Genomic DNA, 23,505 nt, shown 5'->3' with positions numbered 1-23,505 from the left:
GTATAATGAATGTCTTGTTAATCTTTTGATACGGGAATAAGGTCATATTTGGAAAAGCTTGGCTGTTCCCCTTTAATTTAAAAAAAGATGTTCAAATATTTTATCTGACTTTTGGTTGATAGATAATCGGATAAAACGTTACGCATCCGGAAGTCACAAACCAGACAATATAATTTATTGTTTCAATTACTAATTATTTAAAGCAACTGTCGGCTCTATGATTATGAAAAGTCCTCTTTATTAGAAGTGACCGTGAATGTTTCCGATTTAAAAAAAAGCGACTTTACTGGAGAGCGTGGTGCCATCTATTAATGGCAAAGATAGTTAAAATTCAAAATAGCCTAATGATAACGTCGTCAGAGAATCCTTGCAGAGTATTATAGTTAGACAACTTATACTCTACTTGGTTGTATTATATATCCCGTAATTATATTATGTACATTATTTTTAAAATACATAATAAACATTAATTATATGTACATTATGCATATTTTATCATACATCTAATATTCATTATGTTATATATAAAATAATTATTATTATTAAATAATAAAATTACAGAACTATGTTCCGAATTTCATATTAATTGTTAATTAATATTGTTATAAGCTTTCAATATGAAATTTCGATTGCTTTAAAATGTGCATAACAAAATTGTTCCCCTGTGGGTCGCCCCACCGTCATCTGAGTGGCACCCACGCGGTAGATAATTACAAGCAACGAAGCTACATTCCCCTTTCTGGCATTTTGAGAAATGTTCCTTTTGTTCATTAGTTGGCTCCGGCGGTGGGCTAACTCCCCCCCCCCCCTCTCGTATGGTGATAAGGGGGGCGTCTTTTCAGTTTCAGCCATCCGACCCCTCACTGATTGCCTCCACGTATTTATTATTCAAAAATGGAAACGACAACTTGGAAATCGATTTTACGCCTTTGCTCCCTACTGCCCTGCACGACTTCACTTTGAGTCTCCGCGCGCTGAGCAAGTTTCAGGGTTGCCAGAGTTTGGGAAATGGGTTTAAAAACGCCAGATAATGGTCAGGGAATTTGTAAAATGTCAACAAAAGTAGAAATTTAATTTAGTTTTGTATTTTTATTAAGGTAATTTTACTAGAGTTGATGATATTTTATTCTGTGATAATATTATTAATTAATATTATTATTATTCTTATTATTGAATAATAACAAGTAAAACAGCCAATTAAACAATTTTAATCTAAAACTAATCAAACTAAAGCTTTAACTTTTAGATCCTAGAGGATTCGAATCTTGAATTTCTATTTAATATTTTTCAATTTAAACCACGAATTCACATCTAATTTAGTGTAAAGGTTAACTTCTGATAAAAGTAAAATATGAGTTTAATTTTGGCATTGAAAAGGTGATGTAAAATGTCTAAGAATGGCCCATAAAATTACACTCTGAAAATATATTAATAATAACCACACAGGCCTTAGTCAACTAGTGACTTGTCAAGACAATTGCCGGTGGCCGGGTTAAATTGCGCAGGAGGGTGGTGGCAAGCCCTTCAAGCCAACAGCTCCCTACACTTTCTATTACCTCAGCAAGTTTTTTTGGAAAGGGGAAACTGAAATCTCGGGGGGAAAACCCCTCAAACCAGCAGGGAGAGAACTCGCAAACTCAACACAGGAGTGGTTCCGAGTTTTCACCCAGCGCTACAAGCTAGGATCGAACCCGGCTCCTCTTGTGCTAAACACTTACGTACAGTTAAAGTGGGGCAACTATATTATGTTACATATATTTATACTAAAGGACATCGCACTTCTTCTATGGGATTTGGCTTTCTACAGATTTTTTTCAAATTGAAACATGTTGTTGGGCTTGATCAAAGGAGCAAAATTGTCCATTGCCATTTTTCCCTAGCTCTTATAGTTTGTCCTGTATCAGCGGTCAAAAGTGGACAAAACTTAGCATAGTCTATTTGTTAAAAGAATTCCCGGCCCATAGGTTAGCCCTCTACGTTCGCCCGTCGCTAGTCCAGGCTCACTATTAAAAGAGTTTTCTTGCCAAGATTTTTACACCTCTACTCGCCTCTACTTCATTATTATTTCTTTTCTCGCAACTTATTATTCGATGAATTTTCGTACGTGGAATTATTTGATATTCAATATTTTATGAGCAAAAATAAAATAAAATAAAACATAACATAACATAAAAGAAATACTTCGGAAATCAGAATATATATGATTAACCGTTTCGTTGAATCCCACATTCAACACTCGCTGATAGGATAGAAACAGTCACTCCACAACAGATCAAACACTTATTTATCGATACAGTCACATAGTCAGTCATAGTCACGGTCACACGACAGTTAAAACTCAATATTTAACTATGTATTTACTGTGTTCGTTCATCTTGCGATCAGAACGAAACCAAATCCGACGCTCTGTTTTGGGTAGCACCCCGAATCTTGGCAAGAAAACTCTATTGACAGTAAGTCCGGACTAGCGACGCGGAAACGTAGAGCGCTAACCGATGGCCCGTGACTTCTTTTAACAAATAGACTATACTAAGTTTTGTCCACTTTTGACCACTGATACAGGACAAACTATAGGAGCTAGGGAAAAATGGCAATGGACAATTTTGCTCCTTTGATCAAGCTTAACAACATGTTTCAATTTGAAAAAAATCTGTCGAAAGCCAAATCCCATAGAAGAAGTGCGATGTCCTTTGAAGTAAATTTTTTAACCTCTGATAAATGTCAAATGTTTAGCAACCCTGTTATCGATAAAAATCTTTATAGTAAATAACGATATCTCAATGTTGTGTTAATTTCTAATGGTCTATTTTGAAACCCTACTCAATTCACGTATGGGTCACATAAGCTACTTCCAAAAAAAAATAGAGCTTCTACTGGGTTCCTTGAAAAATACCAAATTTATTGGTACTTTTGTCACTGTATCTAGTTGCTAGAAAATATACAACCATCGGCCAAATTATCTAGCCACGTAGTGAGTGAGTGGGTGGGTTGTGGTTGAGTTGAAAAGCGACCTTGTTATTCAGTGGCTACTGCACTCGCCCTTTAAATGATCTATAATCCCAACAAAGAGCGACTGTTATCGGTCGATCCATAATTACATCGTACTTGCTGCTAGACTCGCCCGACTCCAAATCAATAACGAACTCAATTTTGTAGTTTCACTTATTTTTCCACCCTCTCTACTTGTAGAGCCCAAAGCTTTTCAAAACTATCATTTAAGGGGTCTTTCGCAAATTCGCAAACGCCAGAACAAATCGACTTTTCAATTCCTCGCTTAAAGGGAGTGTGAACTTGGTGTAAACTCCGAACAACACAACTCCATCCGCGTCTGATTATAGGGTTAAATTTGATGTAACAAAAGTTAAGTTCTTTAAGGGGGAAGACTACAGTGGTCATTGTCTACTTTCGCGCTATTTCAAGCTGAACGTTTTTAATTTTGTATTTTAACTTATAAAATGAATATTTAAGTGTAGAACAGCCTCTTGTTTAGTGACTGAAGTAATTTTGACAATTTTAAATTTAAAAGTAATTAAGTTATTGCGTTTTAATTCGGACCCCCGGAGCTAAACAAGTTGGGCAAGCGCCTCAACTACCCTTTAGTTAGGACCTTATGTCTCGTTAACTATTAATATTAGAATTATCAAAATTATTTTAAGTACTAGAGGAAGGTTCAGCCTAATAAGAAAAATATAATTAAATGATGTATTTGTTAAAACAGAAACGTTCCGCTTGAACGAAAAAGAGGCTTTTACTGTATTCTTCCCCCTTAAAACTTGAATTTTTTTGTAAGGGTTTTTATGGGGAATATTTTCCTATATAATCCTATTTTTTAAGAGATTTTTTACCTATTAATACCTATATGCTGTATTAATTTCCTATAATTCCAGTAATTTAAAACAAAATCGCCGTGAGCCAGTGGATGATTTGTTAATTAAAAACTTGAATTTTTTGTAAGGGTTTTTATGGGGAATATTTTCCTATATAATCCTATTTTTTAAGAATTTTTTTACCTATTAATACCTATATGCTGTATTAATTTCCTATAATTCCAGTAATTTAAAACAAAATCGCCGTGAGCCAGTGGATGATTTGTTAATTAAATATGTATTTTTATGCATCTAGATAACTAATATTTTTATAAATGGGAAAAAATAAATATTAAATTCCTAGTGTGTACCTGGAAATAATTTTAAATTTAGGTGCCCAAGTTTTCAATCATTAAGATCATTTTGAAAACTGGTATCACCGGCATTGCCAAGATCGAGATCGTCCACTTGGGTACCTCTGTGATATATATTTATATTAATACCTAGAAAAAGTAAAGGGAAAGTCGGGTAATTTTGAGAAGTAATAAAGTCAGGGAAAATCGGGAAATATTGAACTAGTAAAAAAGTAGGGAAAGTCAAGTAATTTTGATAATTAGTAAAAAAAAAGTATGAAAAGTCAGGTAGTTTTGAGAACTAGTAAAAAAGTATGAAAAGTCAAGTAATTTTGATAATTAGTAAAAAAAAAGTATGAAAAGTCAGGTAGTTTTGAGAACTAGTAAAAAAGTAGGGAAAGTCAAGTAATTTTGATAATTAGTAAAAAAAAAAGTATGAAAAGTCAGGTAGTTTTGAGAACTAGTAAAAAAGTAGGGAAAGTCAAGTAATTTTGATAATTAGTAAAAAAAAGTATGAAAAGTCAGGTAGTTTTGAGAACTAGTAAAAAAGTAGGGAAAGTCAAGTAATTTTGATAATTAGTAAAAAAAAAGTATGAAAAGTCAGGTAGTTTTGAGAACTAGTAAAAAAGTAGGGAAAGTCAAGTAATTTTGATAATTAGTAAAAAAAAAGTATGAAAAGTCAGGTAGTTTTGAGAACTAGTAAAAAAGTAGGGAAAGTCAAGTAATTTTGATAATTAGTAAAAAAAAAGTATGAAAAGTCAGGTAGTTTTGAGAACTAGTAAAAAAGTAGGGAAAGTCAAGTAATTTTGATAATTAGTAAAAAAAAAGTATGAAAAGTCAGGTAGTTTTGAGAACTAGTAAAAAAGTAGGGAAAGTCAAGTAATTTTGATAATTAGTAAAAAAAAAAGTATGAAAAGTCAGGTAGTTTTGAGAACTAGTAAAAAAGTAGGGAAAGTCAAGTAATTTTGATAATTAGTAAAAAAAAAGTATGAAAAGTCAGGTAGTTTTGAGAACTAGTAAAAAAGTAGGGAAAGTCAAGTAATTTTGATAATTAGTAAAAAAAAAGTATGAAAAGTCAGGTAGTTTTGAGAACTAGTAAAAAAGTAGGGAAAGTCAAGTAATTTTGATAATTAGTAAAAAAAAAGTATGAAAAGTCAGGTAGTTTTGAGAACTAGTAAAAAAGTATGAAAAGTCAAGTAATTTTGATAATTAGTAAAAAAAAAGTATGAAAAGTCAGGTAGTTTTGAGAACTAGTAAAAAAGTAGGGAAAGTCAAGTAATTTTGATAATTAGTAAAAAAAAAAGTATGAAAAGTCAGGTAGTTTTGAGAACTAGTAAAAAAGTAGGGAAAGTCAAGTAATTTTGATAATTAGTAAAAAAAAGTATGAAAAGTCAGGTAGTTTTGAGAACTAGTAAAAAAGTAGGGAAAGTCAAGTAATTTTGATAATTAGTAAAAAAAAAGTATGAAAAGTCAGGTAGTTTTGAGAACTAGTAAAAAAGTATGAAAAGTCAAGTAATTTTGATAATTAGTAAAAAAAAAAGTATGAAAAGTCAGGTAGTTTTGAGAACTAGTAAAAAAGTAGGGAAAGTCAAGTAATTTTGATAATTAGTAAAAAAAAAAGTATGAAAAGTCAAGTAGTTTTGAGAACTAGTAAAAAAGTAGGGAAAGTCAAGTAATTTTGATAATTAGTAAAAAAAAAGTATGAAAAGTCAGGTAGTTTTGAGAACTAGTAAAAAAGTAGGGAAAGTCAAGTAATTTTGATAATTAGTAAAAAAAAAGTATGAAAAGTCAGGTAGTTTTGAGAACTAGTAAAAAAGTAGGGAAAGTCAAGTAATTTTGATAATTAGTAAAAAAAAAAGTATGAAAAGTCAGGTAGTTTTGAGAACTAGTAAAAAAGTAGGGAAAGTCAAGTAATTTTGATAATTAGTAAAAAAAAAGTATGAAAAGTCAGGTAGTTTTGAGAACTAGTAAAAAAGTAGGGAAAGTCAAGTAATTTTGATAATTAGTAAAAAAAAAGTATGAAAAGTCAGGTAGTTTTGAGAACTAGTAAAAAAGTAGGGAAAGTCAAGTAATTTTGATAATTAGTAAAAAAAAAGTATGAAAAGTCAGGTAGTTTTGAGAACTAGTAAAAAAGTATGAAAAGTCAAGTAATTTTGATAATTAGTAAAAAAAAAGTATGAAAAGTCAGGTAGTTTTGAGAACTAGTAAAAAAGTAGGGAAAGTCAAGTAATTTTGATAATTAGTAAAAAAAAAAGTATGAAAAGTCAGGTAGTTTTGAGAACTAGTAAAAAAGTAGGGAAAGTCAAGTAATTTTGATAATTAGTAAAAAAAAGTATGAAAAGTCAGGTAGTTTTGAGAACTAGTAAAAAAGTAGGGAAAGTCAAGTAATTTTGATAATTAGTAAAAAAAAAGTATGAAAAGTCAGGTAGTTTTGAGAACTAGTAAAAAAGTATGAAAAGTCAAGTAATTTTGATAATTAGTAAAAAAAAAAGTATGAAAAGTCAGGTAGTTTTGAGAACTAGTAAAAAAGTAGGGAAAGTCAAGTAATTTTGATAATTAGTAAAAAAAAAAGTATGAAAAGTCAAGTAGTTTTGAGAACTAGTAAAAAAGTAGGGAAAGTCAAGTAATTTTGATAATTAGTAAAAAAAAAGTATGAAAAGTCAGGTAGTTTTGAGAACTAGTAAAAAAGTAGGGAAAGTCAAGTAATTTTGATAATTAGTAAAAAAAAAGTATGAAAAGTCAGGTAGTTTTGAGAACTAGTAAAAAAGTATGAAAAGTCAAGTAATTTTGATAATTAGTAAAAAAAAAGTATGAAAAGTCAGGTAGTTTTGAGAACTAGTAAAAAAGTAGGGAAAGTCAAGTAATTTTGATAATTAGTAAAAAAAAAAGTATGAAAAGTCAGGTAGTTTTGAGAACTAGTAAAAAAGTAGGGAAAGTCAAGTAATTTTGATAATTAGTAAAAAAAAGTATGAAAAGTCAGGTAGTTTTGAGAACTAGTAAAAAAGTAGGGAAAGTCAAGTAATTTTGATAATTAGTAAAAAAAAAGTATGAAAAGTCAGGTAGTTTTGAGAACTAGTAAAAAAGTATGAAAAGTCAAGTAATTTTGATAATTAGTAAAAAATAGTGAAAAGTCAGGTAGTTTTGAGAACTAGTAAAAAAGTAGGGAAAGTCAAGTAATTTTGATAATTAGTAAAAAAAAGTATGAAAAGTCAGGTAGTTTTGAGAACTAGTAAAAAAGTAGGGAAAGTCAAGTAATTTTGATAATTAGTAAAAAAAAAGTATGAAAAGTCAGGTAGTTTTGAGAACTAGTAAAAAAGTATGAAAAGTCAAGTAATTTTGATAATTAGTAAAAAAAAAAAGTATGAAAAGTCAGGTAGTTTTGAGAACTAGTAAAAAAGTAGGGAAAGTCAAGTAATTTTGATAATTAGTAAAAAAAAGTATGAAAAGTCAGGTAGTTTTGAGAACTAGTAAAAAAGTAGGGAAAGTCAAGTAATTTTGATAATTAGTAAAAAAGTATGAAAAGTCAGGTAGTTTTGAGAACTAGTAAAAAAGTATGAAAAGTCAAGTAATTTTGATAATTAGTAAAAAAAAAGTATGAAAAGTCAGGTAGTTTTGAGAACTAGTAAAAAAGTAGGGAAAGTCAAGTAATTTTGATAATTAGTAAAAAAAAGTATGAAAAGTCAGGTAGTTTTGAGAACTAGTAAAAAAGTAGGGAAAGTCAAGTAATTTTGATAATTAGTAAAAAAAAAGTATGAAAAGTCAGGTAGTTTTGAGAACTAGTAAAAAAGTATGAAAAGTCAAGTAATTTTGATAATTAGTAAAAAAAAAAGTATGAAAAGTCAGGTAGTTTTGAGAACTAGTAAAAAAGTAGGGAAAGTCAAGTAATTTTGATAATTAGTAAAAAAAAAGTATGAAAAGTCAGGTAGTTTTGAGAACTAGTAAAAAAGTATGAAAAGTCAAGTAATTTTGATAATTAGTAAAAAAAAGTATGAAAAGTCAGGTAGTTTTGAGAACTAGTAAAAAAGTAGGGAAAGTCAAGTAATTTTGATAATTAGTAAAAAAAAGTATGAAAAGTCAGGTAGTTTTGAGAACTAGTAAAAAAGTATGAAAAGTCAAGTAATTTTGATAATTAGTAAAAAAAAAGTATGAAAAGTCAGGTAGTTTTGAGAACTAGTAAAAAAGTAGGGAAAGTCAAGTAATTTTGATAATTAGTAAAAAAAAGTATGAAAAGTCAGGTAGTTTTGAGAACTAGTAAAAAAGTAGGGAAAGTCAGGTAGTTTTGAGAACTAGTAAAAAAGTAGGGAAAGTCAAGTAATTTTGATAATTAGTAAAAAAGTATGATAAGTCAGGTAGTTTTGAGAACTAGTAAAAAAGTATGAAAAGTCAAGTAATTTTGATAATTAGTAAAAAAAAAAGTATGAAAAGTCAGGTAGTTTTGAGAACTAGTAAAAAAGTAGGGAAAGTCAAGTAATTTTGATAATTAGTAAAAAAAAGTATGAAAAGTCAGGTAGTTTTGAGAACTAGTAAAAAAGTAGGGAAAGTCAAGTAATTTTGATAATTAGTAAAAAAAAGTATGAAAAGTCAGGTAGTTTTGAGAACTAGTAAAAAAGTATGAAAAGTCAAGTAATTTTGATAATTAGTAAAAAAAAAAAGTATGAAAAGTCAGGTAGTTTTGAGAACTAGTAAAAAAGTAGGGAAAGTCAAGTAATTTTGATAATTAGTAAAAAAAAGTATGAAAAGTCAGGTAGTTTTGAGAACTAGTAAAAAAGTATGAAAAGTCAAGTAATTTTGATAATTAGTAAAAAAAAAGTATGAAAAGTCAGGTAGTTTTGAGAACTAGTAAAAAAGTAGGGAAAGTCAAGTAATTTTGATAATTAGTAAAAAAAAGTAGGGAAAGTCAGGTAGTTTTGAGAACTAGTAAAAAAGTAGGGAAAGTCAGGTAGTTTTGAGAACTAGTAAAAAAGTATGAAAAGTCAGGTAGTTTTGAGAACTAGTAAAAAAGTATGAAAAGTCAAGTAATTTTGATAATTAGTAAAAAAAAAGTATGAAAAGTCAGGTAGTTTTGAGAACTAGTAAAAAAGTAGGGAAAGTCAAGTAATTTTGATAATTAGTAAAAAAAAGTATGAAAAGTCAGGTAGTTTTGAGAACTAGTAAAAAAGTAGGGAAAGTCAAGTAATTTTGATAATTAGTAAAAAAGTATGATAAGTCAGGTAGTTTTGAGAACTAGTAAAAAAGTATGAAAAGTCAAGTAATTTTGATAATTAGTAAAAAAAAAAGTATGAAAAGTCAGGTAGTTTTGAGAACTAGTAAAAAAGTAGGGAAAGTCAAGTAATTTTGATAATTAGTAAAAAAAAGTATGAAAAGTCAGGTAGTTTTGAGAACTAGTAAAAAAGTAGGGAAAGTCAAGTAATTTTGATAATTAGTAAAAAAAAAGTATGAAAAGTCAGGTAGTTTTGAGAACTAGTAAAAAAGTATGAAAAGTCAAGTAATTTTGATAATTAGTAAAAAAAAAAAGTATGAAAAGTCAGGTAGTTTTGAGAACTAGTAAAAAAGTAGGGAAAGTCAAGTAATTTTGATAATTAGTAAAAAAAAAGTATGAAAAGTCAGGTAGTTTTGAGAACTAGTAAAAAAGTATGAAAAGTCAAGTAATTTTGATAATTAGTAAAAAAAAAGTATGAAAAGTCAGGTAGTTTTGAGAACTAGTAAAAAAGTAGGGAAAGTCAGGTAGTTTTGAGAACTAGTAAAAAAGTATGAAAAGTCAGGTAGTTTTGAGAACTAGTAAAAAAGTATGAAAAGTCAAGTAATTTTGATAATTAGTAAAAAAAAAAGTATGAAAAGTCAGGTAGTTTTGAGAACTAGTAAAAAAGTAGGGAAAGTCAAGTAATTTTGATAATTAGTAAAAAAAGTATGAAAAGTCAGGTAGTTTTGAGAACTAGTAAAAAAGTAGGGAAAGTCAAGTAATTTTGATAATTAGTAAAAAAAAAAGTATGAAAAGTCAGGTAGTTTTGAGAACTAGTAAAAAAGTAGGGAAAGTCAAGTAATTTTGATAATTAGTAAAAAAAAAAGTATGAAAAGTCAGGTAGTTTTGAGAACTAGTAAAAAAGTAGGGAAAGTCAAGTAATTTTGATAATTAGTAAAAAAAAAAAGTATGAAAAGTCAGGTAGTTTTGAGAACTAGTAAAAAAGTAGGGAAAGTCAAGTAATTTTGATAATTAGTAAAAAAAAAAAGTATGAAAAGTCAGGTAGTTTTGAGAACTAGTAAAAAAGTAGGGAAAGTCAGGTAGTTTTGAGAACTAGTAAAAAAGTATGAAAAGTCAGGTAGTTTTGAGAACTAGTAAAAAAGTATGAAAAGTCAAGTAATTTTGATAATTAGTAAAAAAAAAAGTATGAAAAGTCAGGTAGTTTTGAGAACTAGTAAAAAAGTAGGGAAAGTCAAGTAATTTTGATAATTAGTAAAAAAAAGTATGAAAAGTCAGGTAGTTTTGAGAACTAGTAAAAAAGTAGGGAAAGTCAAGTAATTTTGATAATTAGTAAAAAAGTATGATAAGTCAGGTAGTTTTGAGAACTAGTAAAAAAGTATGAAAAGTCAAGTAATTTTGATAATTAGTAAAAAAGTATGATAAGTCAGGTAGTTTTGAGAACTAGTAAAAAAGTAGGGAAAGTCAAGTAATTTTGATAATTAGTAAAAAAAAGTATGAAAAGTCAGGTAGTTTTGAGAACTAGTAAAAAAGTAGGGAAAGTCAAGTAATTTTGATAATTAGTAAAAAAAAAAGTATGAAAAGTCAGGTAGTTTTGAGAACTAGTAAAAAAGTAGGGAAAGTCAAGTAATTTTGATAATTAGTAAAAAAAAGTATGAAAAGTCAGGTAGTTTTGAGAACTAGTAAAAAAGTAGGGAAAGTCAAGTAATTTTGATAATTAGTAAAAAAAAAGTATGAAAAGTCAGGTAGTTTTGAGAACTAGTAAAAAAGTAGGGAAAGTCAAGTAATTTTGATAATTAGTAAAAAATAGTGAAAAGTCAGGTAGTTTTGAGAACTAGTAAAAAAGTAGGGAAAGTCAAGTAATTTTGATAATTAGTAAAAAATAGTGAAAAGTCAGGTAGTTTTGAGAACTAGTAAAAAAGTAGGGAAAGTCAAGTAATTTTGATAATTAGTAAAAAAAAGTATGAAAAGTCAGGTAGTTTTGAGAACTAGTAAAAAAGTAGGGAAAGTCAAGTAATTTTGATAATTAGTAAAAAATAGTGAAAAGTCAGGTAGTTTTGAGAACTAGTAAAAAAGTATGAAAAGTCAAGTAATTTTGATAATTAGTAAAAAAAAAAGTATGAAAAGTCAGGTAGTTTTGAGAACTAGTAAAAAAGTAGGGAAAGTCAAGTAATTTTGATAATTAGTAAAAAAAAAAGTATGAAAAGTCAGGTAGTTTTGAGAACTAGTAAAAAAGTAGGGAAAGTCAAGTAATTTTGATAATTAGTAAAAAAAAGTATGAAAAGTCAGGTAGTTTTGAGAACTAGTAAAAAAGTAGGGAAAGTCAGGTAGTTTTGAGAACTAGTAAAAAAGTATGAAAAGTCAGGTAGTTTTGAGAACTAGTAAAAAAGTATGAAAAGTCAAGTAATTTTGATAATTAGTAAAAAAAAAAGTATGAAAAGTCAGGTAGTTTTGAGAACTAGTAAAAAAGTAGGGAAAGTCAAGTAATTTTGATAATTAGTAAAAAAAAGTATGAAAAGTCAGGTAGTTTTGAGAACTAGTAAAAAAGTAGGGAAAGTCAAGTAATTTTGATAATTAGTAAAAAAGTATGATAAGTCAGGTAGTTTTGAGAACTAGTAAAAAAGTATGAAAAGTCAAGTAATTTTGATAATTAGTAAAAAAAAGTATGAAAAGTCAGGTAGTTTTGAGAACTAGTAAAAAAGTAGGGAAAGTCAAGTAATTTTGATAATTAGTAAAAAAAAAAGTATGAAAAGTCAGGTAGTTTTGAGAACTAGTAAAAAAGTAGGGAAAGTCAAGTAATTTTGATAATTAGTAAAAAAAAGTATGAAAAGTCAGGTAGTTTTGAGAACTAGTAAAAAAGTAGGGAAAGTCAAGTAATTTTGATAATTAGTAAAAAAAAAGTATGAAAAGTCAGGTAGTTTTGAGAACTAGTAAAAAAGTAGGGAAAGTCAAGTAATTTTGATAATTAGTAAAAAATAGTGAAAAGTCAGGTAGTTTTGAGAACTAGTAAAAAAGTAGGGAAAGTCAAGTAATTTTGATAATTAGTAAAAAATAGTGAAAAGTCAGGTAGTTTTGAGAACTAGTAAAAAAGTAGGGAAAGTCAAGTAATTTTGATAATTAGTAAAAAAAAGTATGAAAAGTCAGGTAGTTTTGAGAACTAGTAAAAAAGTAGGGAAAGTCAAGTAATTTTGATAATTAGTAAAAAATAGTGAAAAGTCAGGTAGTTTTGAGAACTAGTAAAAAAGTAGGGAAAGTCAAGTAATTTTGATAATTAGTAAAAAATAGTGAAAAGTCAGGTAGTTTTGAGAACTAGTAAAAAAGTAGGGAAAGTCAAGTAATTTTGATAATTAGTAAAAAATAGTGAAAAGTCAGGTAGTTTTGAGAACTAGTAAAAAAGTAGGGAAAGTCAAGTAATTTTGATAATTAGTAAAAAAAAAAGTATGAAAAGTCAGGTAGTTTTGAGAACTATAAATAAAGTGACGAAGAGTCGGGTAATTTAATTTTTGTTTCCCCTAGAAAATCTTCACTTAGATATTGGTTTTAAAATTTACCAATTTCTTCTCAAAACAATTCTGGAAATGTTAGGCAATTTTAATTCTAAAAAACCTGTCAACCCTGTATGTGACGTAACCTGTTAAAGTGAACCCTCCCTTACCCCTGTCACATTTAGTAACTCTTCGTACAAGCCCACCTCCGCCCTAACTGCGTGACGTAATTTATATTCTGTCTAAAATATTGGAAAAAGTGTGGATTTGTCGATTTATTCTGAACATGACTTTGCCGGGCAGGCTCGTGTCCGTTTTGGGGCGGTCGGTTTGGGGCTTTCAACGACCCCTTCAAAAGGGGGGTTGGCAGGGGGGAGGAGAAGACCTCTTCACTGACATCAACTGTCGGTTATCGGGACACGGAAACTCACTCCATTCGGCCTGGTCAAGTTAAAAGCGCGAGCCCTTCAATGAATATTGTTTAGCAGTGCCGCTACTTTGTCTCAGAAATCAAGAGGGGAACTTGACACCGAAGTTATCGGTTAAATTTGAATACTTGTACATAGAGTTGGTAATTTGTCGGAAAAATTTCCGCGAATCGGAAAAATAATTTTTTGAAAATCATTGAAACTACCACAGGAATAGAAGGTCCTGCCTTTGTACGTGCTTTACTAACAAGGAGACGACCCGAGGTGTTACACACCGATTTTGTTCAAACTCGGGGGATTGGTAGACCTTCGTGTAACTTGAAAAATCCTAAAGGGAATTTATTCAATGGGCAACGGGTTTGCCATGACAACGAAAATTGTTTTTGACAACATAAAATGGATATTTTCCCATTAAAAATAACATGGGATTTAGACCGATTCCAAAATAACATGGGATTTAGACCGATTCCAAGGTCCCCCCTGTGAAAGATTTTAAAAAATTGAAAAAATTTTAAAATACCAAAATTATAAAACAATTGTTAAAAATTGACGAAGAAAATCAAAATTGATCACATTTTGATCAATTTGAACCAAATGGGTGAAAATGAACCGATATGGCTTAAATAGGAAAAATTTCCATTTTATGTTGTCAATGACATTTTTCGTTGCCATGGCAAACCCGTTGCCCATTGAATAAATTCTCTTTAGGATTTTTCAAGTGACATGAAGGTCTACCAATCCCCCGAGTTTGAACAAAATCGGTGGGTTACACCTCAGGTCGTCTCCTTGTAAGATGACACGGGCAAAAGGTTCTCTCTTCATACCCGGTTATCTCTGGTCCAATCAAAAAAAGCTTTGGAAATGACGGCCAATTAGATTCAAGCGGAAATGAACGGGGAACCTTTTGCCCGTACCAAGCCCGTAACGTCGACTCTTTCTATTCCTCTTGTAGTTTCTATGGGAAATATATACAATTTTTTAAGGGATTCTAGACTAATGTTGTAAGTCAGAAAATTTTCCGCGGAAAATGACCGAGGCCTTTTTTTTTCGGAAAATGTTCCGTATTTTTCCAACAAAAAAAGTTTTAATTCCATGATTAGTCTAATATTGTTTGCAAATTTAACTAAAGCGGCATTTTCGCCTCATTTATTCGAATCTAAAAGTAACACTAAACCTATAGACTAGCTTTAAACTGATTAACAATGTAACACTAATAATGTTTTGTAGTATGTTTACTGATATTAGACATTTTATATCGATAGAGTTAAAAACACTAAAAACCCTTAAAAAGTTATTTATGTTTAAATTTTTTATTTTTCTGATTTGCGGAAAATCTTCCTGGAAAATTAACAACACTATTCTAGACTAGTTTAGAGATTTAGTTTCACTTTCGGATTAGAAACATTTAGTAAAATTAATTTTTTAAAGGGCTTAAAACGATAATGAGGGAAATTTCGCTGCTCAAAAGAGCAAAAAGAGAAGTGAAAATTTGACCGCTATAAAACGCGTAAACGCGAGCCGTCGCTTAACGAAAATGCCCATCAACTCGCATTGCAGCCTACACTGGCTTTTAAAAAAGGACGGACAACTTTTTAATCAGACAGAAAAAGTGACGAACAGCAGTGGCAGTTCTAAAAGGAGTTCTGTCGTAGGTTTTCGTTAGTTGCGTCCGCGGTGTCTAGGGGGCGCAACTCTCGTGTTATCGATTAGCGGGTGTTAATGGAAGTCGGAGAGGAGTTTTTCTCCCCTGTAAGAAGATTATGGAAGGCTATGTAGCCTGCCCAAACAAGTTTCGGTCAACATGGCCGTTAATTAACCCCGGGTGGCCCTTGGCGCGCCAAATATGATATTAGTATGATAAAAACCTCCCAAAGGCTCATTCGAACCCCCGACACCCTAAAGTCTACTAATGTTTCTAATCTAAGAGTTCACCAAATATTAAAAAAAAAACTGTTCGTTTTTTGGATGCTTGTTCTTAGAAGTATATAGCATCTCTTAAGACGTAAGTGTTATTCTAATTTTTTCTACTTGACGCAAAAATCTCCGTTACGCCTAGGACGAATTTTTCTACTCGACGCAAAAATCTCCGTTAGGCCTATCACGAATTTTTCTACTCGACGCAAAAATCTCCGTTAGGCCTATCACGAATTTTTGGGCCTAACTCCAGTTTTTCGACTCGACGCAAAAAGTCTCGATTAGGCCTAACTCCAGTTTTTCGACTCGACGCAAAAATCTCCGTTAGGCCTATCACGAATTTTTGGGCCTAACTCCATTTTTTCGACTCTACGCAAAAAGTCTCGATTAGGCCTAACTCCAGTTTTTCGACTCGACGCAAAAATCTCCGTTAGGCCTAGCACGAATTTTTCTACTCGACGCAAAAATCTCCGTTAGGCCTATCACGAATTTTTGGGCCTAACTCCAGTTTTTCGACTCGACGCAAAAAGTCTCGATTAGGCCCAACTCCATTTTTTTCGACTCGACGCTAAAAGTCTCGATTAGGCCTAACTCCATTTTTTCGACTCTACGCAAAAAGTCTCGATTAGGCCTAACTCCAGTTTTTCGACTCGACGCAAAAATCTCCGTTACGCCTAGCACGAATTTTTCTACTCGACGCAAAAAATCTCCGTTAGGCCTATCACGAATTTTTCTACTCGACGCAAAAATCTCCGTTAGGCCTATCACGGATTTTTCTACTCGCGCCAAATATGAGATTAATATGATAAAAACCTCCCAGAGGCTCATTCGAACCCCCGACACCCTAATGTCTACTAATGTTTCTAATCTAAGCGTTCACCAAATATTTAAAAAAAAACTGTTGGTTTTTTGGATGCTTGTTCTTAGAAGTATATAGCATCTCTTAAGACGTAAGTGTTATTCTAATTTTTTCTACTCGACGCGAAAATCTCCGTTACGCCTAGCACGAATTTTTCTACTCGACGCGAAAATCTCCGTTACGCCTAAAGCCGAGTTCCCACTTGACGAATTTTCGAGACTTTCGCGACGAATTTAATTTTCGTCGTAGCTTTGAGCTTCACTAAATTTCATTCGCATGCGTCAATTCGCTTCGCGAAAACTGCATTTTTCGCTAAGTGGAAACTAGCCTTTACACGAATTTTTCTACTCGACGCGAAAATCTTCGTTACGCCTATCACGAATTTTTCTACTCCACGCAAAAATCTCCGTTACGCCTATCACGAATTTTTCTACTCCACGCAAAAATCTCCGTTACGCCTATCACGAATTTTTGGGCCTAACTCCAGTTTTTCGACTCGACGCAAAAAGTCTCGATTAGGCCTAACTCCAGTCAACACATTAGTACGTCAAAAACGTTGAGCGTTACGCGAGTTAGTGGGAACTAAGGCTTAAGCTTAGTTTACAATAGCACTCGTCATAACATATTTTTCTTTACGCGCGTGAAATCGATTGTAGGTCCGAAAGTTGAATGACGTGCTAGTTGAAACACCAGTGTTTGCGTCGACGCTCCTACCATCGCGGCTTTTTGCCCTTTTGAAAAGCAGCCTATTACAAGGACAACATAAAGAGTAGCTTGTAGATCCAGGCTCTATGAATTGAATAGTTTTTCACTTTTTATTGGAGCGTATATTCGATAACTGGACGTGTAAAATTATTCCTCAACTGAAAAGTTTCCAAAAATGGCGTTTACAGGTTTTTGAACAAAGGCAGTTAAATGGTTTTTGATACTACCTCTCGACAAGCGAGGGCGCCACCCCACAATAGTTATCTCCGCTTTCAACTTGAGTTATTAAAGGGCCACAGAACCGTTTTAACATGAGGAAATTGGGCTTGAAAAAGGCTAAAATTTTATGGAGCGAATACTTCAAAGTAAAAAGTGTAAACTTAATTTTAATAAATCTAAAAAAAATTAATAATAATCTGATCGTAATCAAAAAACTTTAATAGGTGTTTCTATAAAATAAATAAAAAAATATAAAAGTATAAAACGTTTTTATCTGCGTCACGAGCGCCAGTTATTTAAGTGCTTCACTTGCACCTAAGTGACGTAGACAGAACGTAATTCAAGGTTTCATGGCTGTTTTTCTTGAGAAATTGATTAATAATTTGAGTGCACCACTAATGTAAACTAAAAATTAAATTTTTCTTCATTTGAATTATAATTATTAATTAAAATTAAATTTAGTTTGCTCTGAATTGACATTGCTGCAGAAAATTTTCATAAATACATTGAATTATTAAAAGTTATTTAAATGTATAATTTTGTTAAATAGCTTTATTTAAATCAGGTAACCTTGTTAGTCCTAGAACAAGCCCAAATAATTTAGTATTCCTAATTTGGAAATATTTCTACCTCCTTTGCCATGACAGCCATACTTGGAGTAAAATAATGTTAAGGCTTTCAATACACGATACATTTCCATCGAAGATTCGTACGAACTTAAAAAAAACAGAGAAATTCCTATTTTTTTAAGCAATTGGGGAAATTCCTATTTTTAAACAATTGGGGAAATTCCTATTTTTAAACAATTGGGGAAATTCCCATTTTTGAACAATTGGGGAAATTCCCATTTTTGAACAATTGGGGAAATTCCCATTTTTGAACAATTGGGGAAATTCCCATTTTTGAACAATTGGGGAAATTCCCATTTTTGAACAATTGGGGAAATTCCCATTTTTGAACAATTGGGGAAATTCCCATTTTTGAACAATTGGGGAAATTCCCATTTTTGAACAATTGGGGAAATTCCCATTTTTGAACAATTGGGGAAATTCCCATTTTTGAACAATTGGGGAAATTCCCATTTTTGAACAATTGGGGAAATTCCCATTTTTGAACAATTGGGGAAATTCCTATTTTTGAACAATTGGGGAAATTCCTATTTTTGAACAATTGGGGAAATTCCCATTTTTGAACAATTGGGGAAATTCCTATTTTTGAACAATTGGGGAAATTCCTATTTTTGAACAATTGGGGAAATTCCTATTTTTGAACAATTGGGGAAATTCACATTTTTGAACAATTGGGGAAATTCACATTTTTGAACAATTGGGGAAATTCACATTTTTGAACAATTGGGGAAATTCACATTTTTGAACAATTGGGGAAATTCACATTTTTGAACAATTGGGGAAATTCACATTTTTGAACAATTGGGGAAATTCACATTTTTGAACAATTGGGGAAATTCACATTTTTGAACAATTGGGGAAATTCACATTTTTGAACAATTGGGGAAATTCACATTTTTGAACAATTGGGGAAATTCACATTTTTGAACAATTGGGGAAATTCACATTTTTGAACAATTGGGGAAATTCACATTTTTGAACAATTGGGGAAATTCACATTTTTGAACAATTGGGGAAATTCACATTTTGAACAATTGGGGAAATTCACATTTTTGAACAATTGGGGAAATTCACATTTTTGAACAATTGGGGAAATTCACATTTTTGAACAATTGGGGAAATTCACATTTTTTGAACAATTGGGGAAATTCACATTTTTTGAACAATTGGGGAAATTCACATTTTTTAAACAATTGGGGAAATTCACATTTTTTTGAACAATTGGGGAAATTCACATTTTTTTGAACAATTGGGGAAATTCACATTTTTTAAACAATTGGGGAAATTCACATTTTTTTAAACAATTGGGGAAATTCACATTTTTTTAAACAATTGGGGAAATTCACATTTTTTAAACAATTGGGGAAATTCACATTTTTTAAACAATTGGGGAAATTCACATTTTTTTAAACAATTGGGGAAATTCACATTTTTTTAAACAATTGGGGAAATTCACATTTTTAGACAATTGGGGAAATTCACATTTTTAGACAATTGGGGAAATTCACATTTTTAGACAATTGGGGAAATTCACATTTTTAGACAATTGGGGAAATTACCATTTTTAGACAATTGGGGAAATTACCATTTTTAGACAATTGGGGAAATTACCATTTTTAGACAATTGGGGAAATTACCATTTTTAGACAATTGGGGAAATTACCATTTTTAGACAATTGGGGAAATTACCATTTTTAGACAATTGGGGAAATTACCATTTTTAGACAATTGGGGAAATTACCATTTTTAGACAATTGGGGAAATTACCATTTTTAGACAATTGGGGAAATTACCATTTTTAGACAATTGGGGAAATTACCATTTTTAGACAATTGGGGAAATTACCATTTTTAGACAATTGGGGAAATTACCATTTTTAGACAATTGGGGAAATTACCATTTTTAGACAATTGGGGAAATTACCATTTTTAGACAATTGGGGAAATTACCATTTTTAGACAATTGGGGAAATTACCATTTTTTAGACAATTGGGGAAATTACCATTTTTTAGACAATTGGGGAAATTACCATTTTTTAGACAATTAGGGAAATTACCATTTTTTAGACAATTAGGGAAATTACCATTTTTTAGACAATTAGGGAAATTACCATTTTTTAAACAATTAGGGAAATTTTTATTTTAAGAAAAAACAGGAAAATTTCTATTTTAAGAAAAAACAGGAAAATTTCTATTTTAAGAAAAAACAGGAAAATTTCTATTTTAAGAAAAAACAGGAAAATTTCTATTTTTTTTTTAAATTGGGGGAATTCCTATTTTTTTTTTAAATTGGGGGAATTCCTATTTTTGTAAAAAATCAGGGGAATCTATGAATGTTTAGAAAGTTTGCCCTAATGTCATTTTATTGTTCTATTTTGCAGTATGCAGTTTTGTGGTTCACAAACGATGTCACGAATTTGTGACTTTCAAATGTCCCGGTGCCGACAAAGGAGTCGATTCCGACGTGAGTACATTTCGACATTTCTCAATTTTCACTCGTGTGTGTCGCTTACAACCAAAAGTAACATAATAGACCGAAGTATAACCCCGCGGTTAGTCGTTTACTTCATATTTATTCAGTGACGCTAAAAGTTTTCGAAATAACGCCACCTTTCCAAAGGAAAATAACAATTTTGAAAAATAAGGATGATTTATTGATTTGAATCTTTAATTTAAGTACAGTAAATTCTGAAGATAGTTATTTCACATTTGGGATCTTGTAAATTCTTTTCATCAATCTGTATTTTCATATTATTATCCAATTAACCAGGGGCCCTCAGGTCCTATAATTCCTATAAAATCCTATATTTTATCCAAAAGCTTGAGAAATCTAATCCAAGTGGCCATACATTCCATTGAACTTAACAATATGAACTTTGAGCTCCTATAATTCCTCTAAAATCCTATATTTTCAAAAATGTCCTATAACATCCTATTATTTTTTTAAAATCGCTAACAAATCCTATAATTTTGATATTTTGCCCATTTCAAATCCCGCCAAATATCCTATACAAAGTCATTCTAGTCTTTACTTTAAGATGGTTAGCTACTAGTATATTTTTGTTATAAAATGGTTAAATGGTTTTTCTTTAAGTGAAATCAAAGATTTATTCCACTAAATATAGATTTTTTCAAATGCATAAAGTTAGTAAATTAAATAAGATATATAGTCCTATCAAGAATGTATTTATTTATACCTAAATATAAATAAATACATTCTTGGTCTTATAAAATAATATAATTTATTAATTTTGGAAAAAATAGTAAGTTAAAGTCCTATATTTTTAGAAATATAATCCTATTTTTCCTATAAAAGAAATTGAAGATTTGAGTGGGGTCCCTGGATTAACTCATCTTTCCTCGTATTTTTAATTGTTGTTAAAGTTGCCTAGATCAGGGTATAATATTTTACTAATATAAAGTGTAATTCAGTTTTGACTTGGTTTCGCATTGATTTTGTAAAATTCGTCTCCATGTTCTTACGGGCTTCCCCACTTTTGAGTATGGGGGCATAGATATAGAACTCCATACCCCAGATTCGAATTTAGAGAGCTTTCCGATTGACTGTTTTGTAACAAAGCGATTACCCACTTCTGGCACATGACCTCCGAAAAATTGGTCTCCAGCGGTTGTTATAGTTGGTAGGTAACTATGTGTGTAATTTTCCGTAGTTTCAGCTGGAATTGGATAACTGATTTCTAGAGTACGAAGTCAATATTATCTTTGTTGAAGATAGCTTTGATTACATTTTATATAAAGTACGAAACCTGACTAAATTGTCGATTAAATTTTTAAAACAAGCCTTTGAAGTGAACTAACGGTATCTCGTTGAGTATTTTAATATCCTGTTGTAAAATTTTGTTATATTTGGAAATATATTCATTTCACGTAGGGTACCTTAGTTATATGCTAAAAAAAGCCAAATTAATGAAATGTATAGTCTACTAATAAACCAAGATTCCTAAAAAACCACTATGATAACCATAGGTGTTTTTTTTTTCGCCTGTCAGAGCACAAAGTGTAAACTTTTTACCCTAAAACGTTTTATTCGCCAGTTCTCGGGGTAAAATTTACCCTGTCCCGAATTTTGTTCGCTTGAACCAGAGCTCAAAGGTTGCACTTTTTACTCCTTCTCGAAAGGAGGTGTAGAGGGAGTAATCTAGCTTATTTAGAAAATTCGACTGCTTAAATTTCGTTTCACGAAAACATGACTGGTTTTGAACATTTTCACATGTGGCAAGCTTAACGAAAAGTTAAGTTAAATGCTATTTAATGGCTTTAAAAGTAGCTTGGTGACTTAGGCCCAAGGTGGCGCCTTGGGTATTAGCATAGCTGATTATTATTATTATTATTAAATAAATGAGAAAAATGAGTCTTATATTGATGACCTCACCACCGGTCGCCATCTTAAAACTACTGCTGCTACGGCAAATAAATAACCTCTAACTACTCCCTTCTTACTCCAACTCGTTCCAACTCGTTTTTTTCGTCAAGATAGAATTGGAGTAAAATGACGTCATAGGGCTACACTTTTTAACCTGCTCAAAAAACCCAGAACAGGCGAAAAAACCACCTATTGTTGTCGTAATGTTTTGTTCAAGATGGCGGCTCCCACATCAGGGCGCGAAACAGTGTCTAGACTAGTTTTGGTTGCAACTCGTCAACGAAAGTTATCCGCAATTTTATCGAGTGTATACAGTGCCGTATTTCCGCCTAGGCCAACCTAGGCCGTGGCCTGGCCCTAGGGGCCCTCCAGTAGGGTGGTTCAAAAAAATGCAAATATCGAAATGTTTTGGTGCACATGGATTTTCCTGTTCATTTTGATGAGAACATGACCCACGAAAAATTTTAAGTAAATGCATTAATAATAATAATAATAATAATAATAATAATAATCAGCTAGGCTAATACCCAAGGCACCACCTTAGGCCTAAGTCATCAAGCGACTTTTGAAGCCTTTAATTCAGGTGGCCGGGTTACAATGCGTAGGAGGGTGGTGGCAACCCCTGCATGCCACACGATCGAGCCAACAGCTCCCTACACTAACTATTACCGTTAACCTCAACAAGTTTTTGTGGAAGGGGAAACCGAAGAGCTCGGGGGAAAAACCCTTAAACCAGTGAGAAGAGAACTTGCAAACTCAACGCAGTAGGAGTTGTTCCGAGTTTTCACCCAGTGCCACAAGCTGGGATCGAACCCGGCTCCTCTTGCTGCGAGGTGAAAGTGCTAACCACTCCGCCACCCCACCTAGGACTGCCTCAACGAGGTAAAGTCTTACCACTATGAACTAACCCATTTATAAGCAAAAATCAGTTTTGTCACTCATTTACTTTACTTGAACGAAAAATTTAATATTTATTATTTAAGTTTTTACAAGGTTTATTATAGAAATAAGTACCGGTACACCATAAAATATTTGGCAGAAAGCCCCACTAAACCAGGTCATAACTGCTGAAAATCAACAGTTAGGACCTGGTTTTGTGGGCATTTCTGCCAATTATTTTATTGTGTACCGGTACTTATTACTATAATAAACCCTGTGTAAACTTAAGTAAGTAATAAATAGTAAATATTTCGTTCAGTTAAAGTATTTGAGTGAAATAATTATTTTTTGCTTATAAATGGGTTTGTTTATAATCGTAAAACTTTAGCTCGTTGAGGCAGTCCTAAATATTAATGAATTTACGTAAAAATTTTCCTGGGTCATTTTCCGACCAAAATGAACGAGAAAATCAATGTGCACCAAAACATTTCGATATTTGCATTTTTTTTTAAACACCCTACCCTCCAGTGACCGTAATTACTGTATTCGAAGGCATAAATCTATAATATCAATCGTAATTTATATTGGAGAAATTCCTAGGTAGATGAATTGGTTTTAAAATTACCAAAATTTCTGCCTGGCAGTTTA

The 23,505-nt window shown here is 31.3% G+C and overlaps 1 protein-coding gene across 5 annotated transcripts in view; it reads left to right on the top strand.

Annotated features, from left to right (window-relative positions):
- The window catches only part of Pkc53E (Protein C kinase 53E), a 253,932-nt gene that overhangs the window by 87,969 nt on the left and 142,458 nt on the right, over positions 1-23,505 (top strand). For all 5 annotated transcript variants that reach the window (XR_016481799.1, XM_090180269.1, XM_090180270.1 and 2 more), the window contains exon 3: positions 19,976-20,058. Coding sequence is in view for 4 of the 5 variants with exons in the window: in XM_090180269.1 (XP_090036395.1) it covers positions 19,976-20,058 (83 nt within the window). In the remaining variant the exon portion in view is untranslated. The remainder of the gene's footprint in view (positions 1-19,975; positions 20,059-23,505) is intronic.

The sequence above is a fragment of the Leiobunum rupestre genome, chromosome 1 (assembly GCF_980474605.1).
Source record: "Leiobunum rupestre chromosome 1, qqLeiRupe1.1.hap1, whole genome shotgun sequence".
NCBI lineage: Eukaryota > Metazoa > Arthropoda > Arachnida > Opiliones > Sclerosomatidae > Leiobunum > Leiobunum rupestre.
The sequence above is the reverse complement of the archived record's forward strand: the minus strand, read 5'-3'. Positions and strand labels throughout refer to the sequence as shown.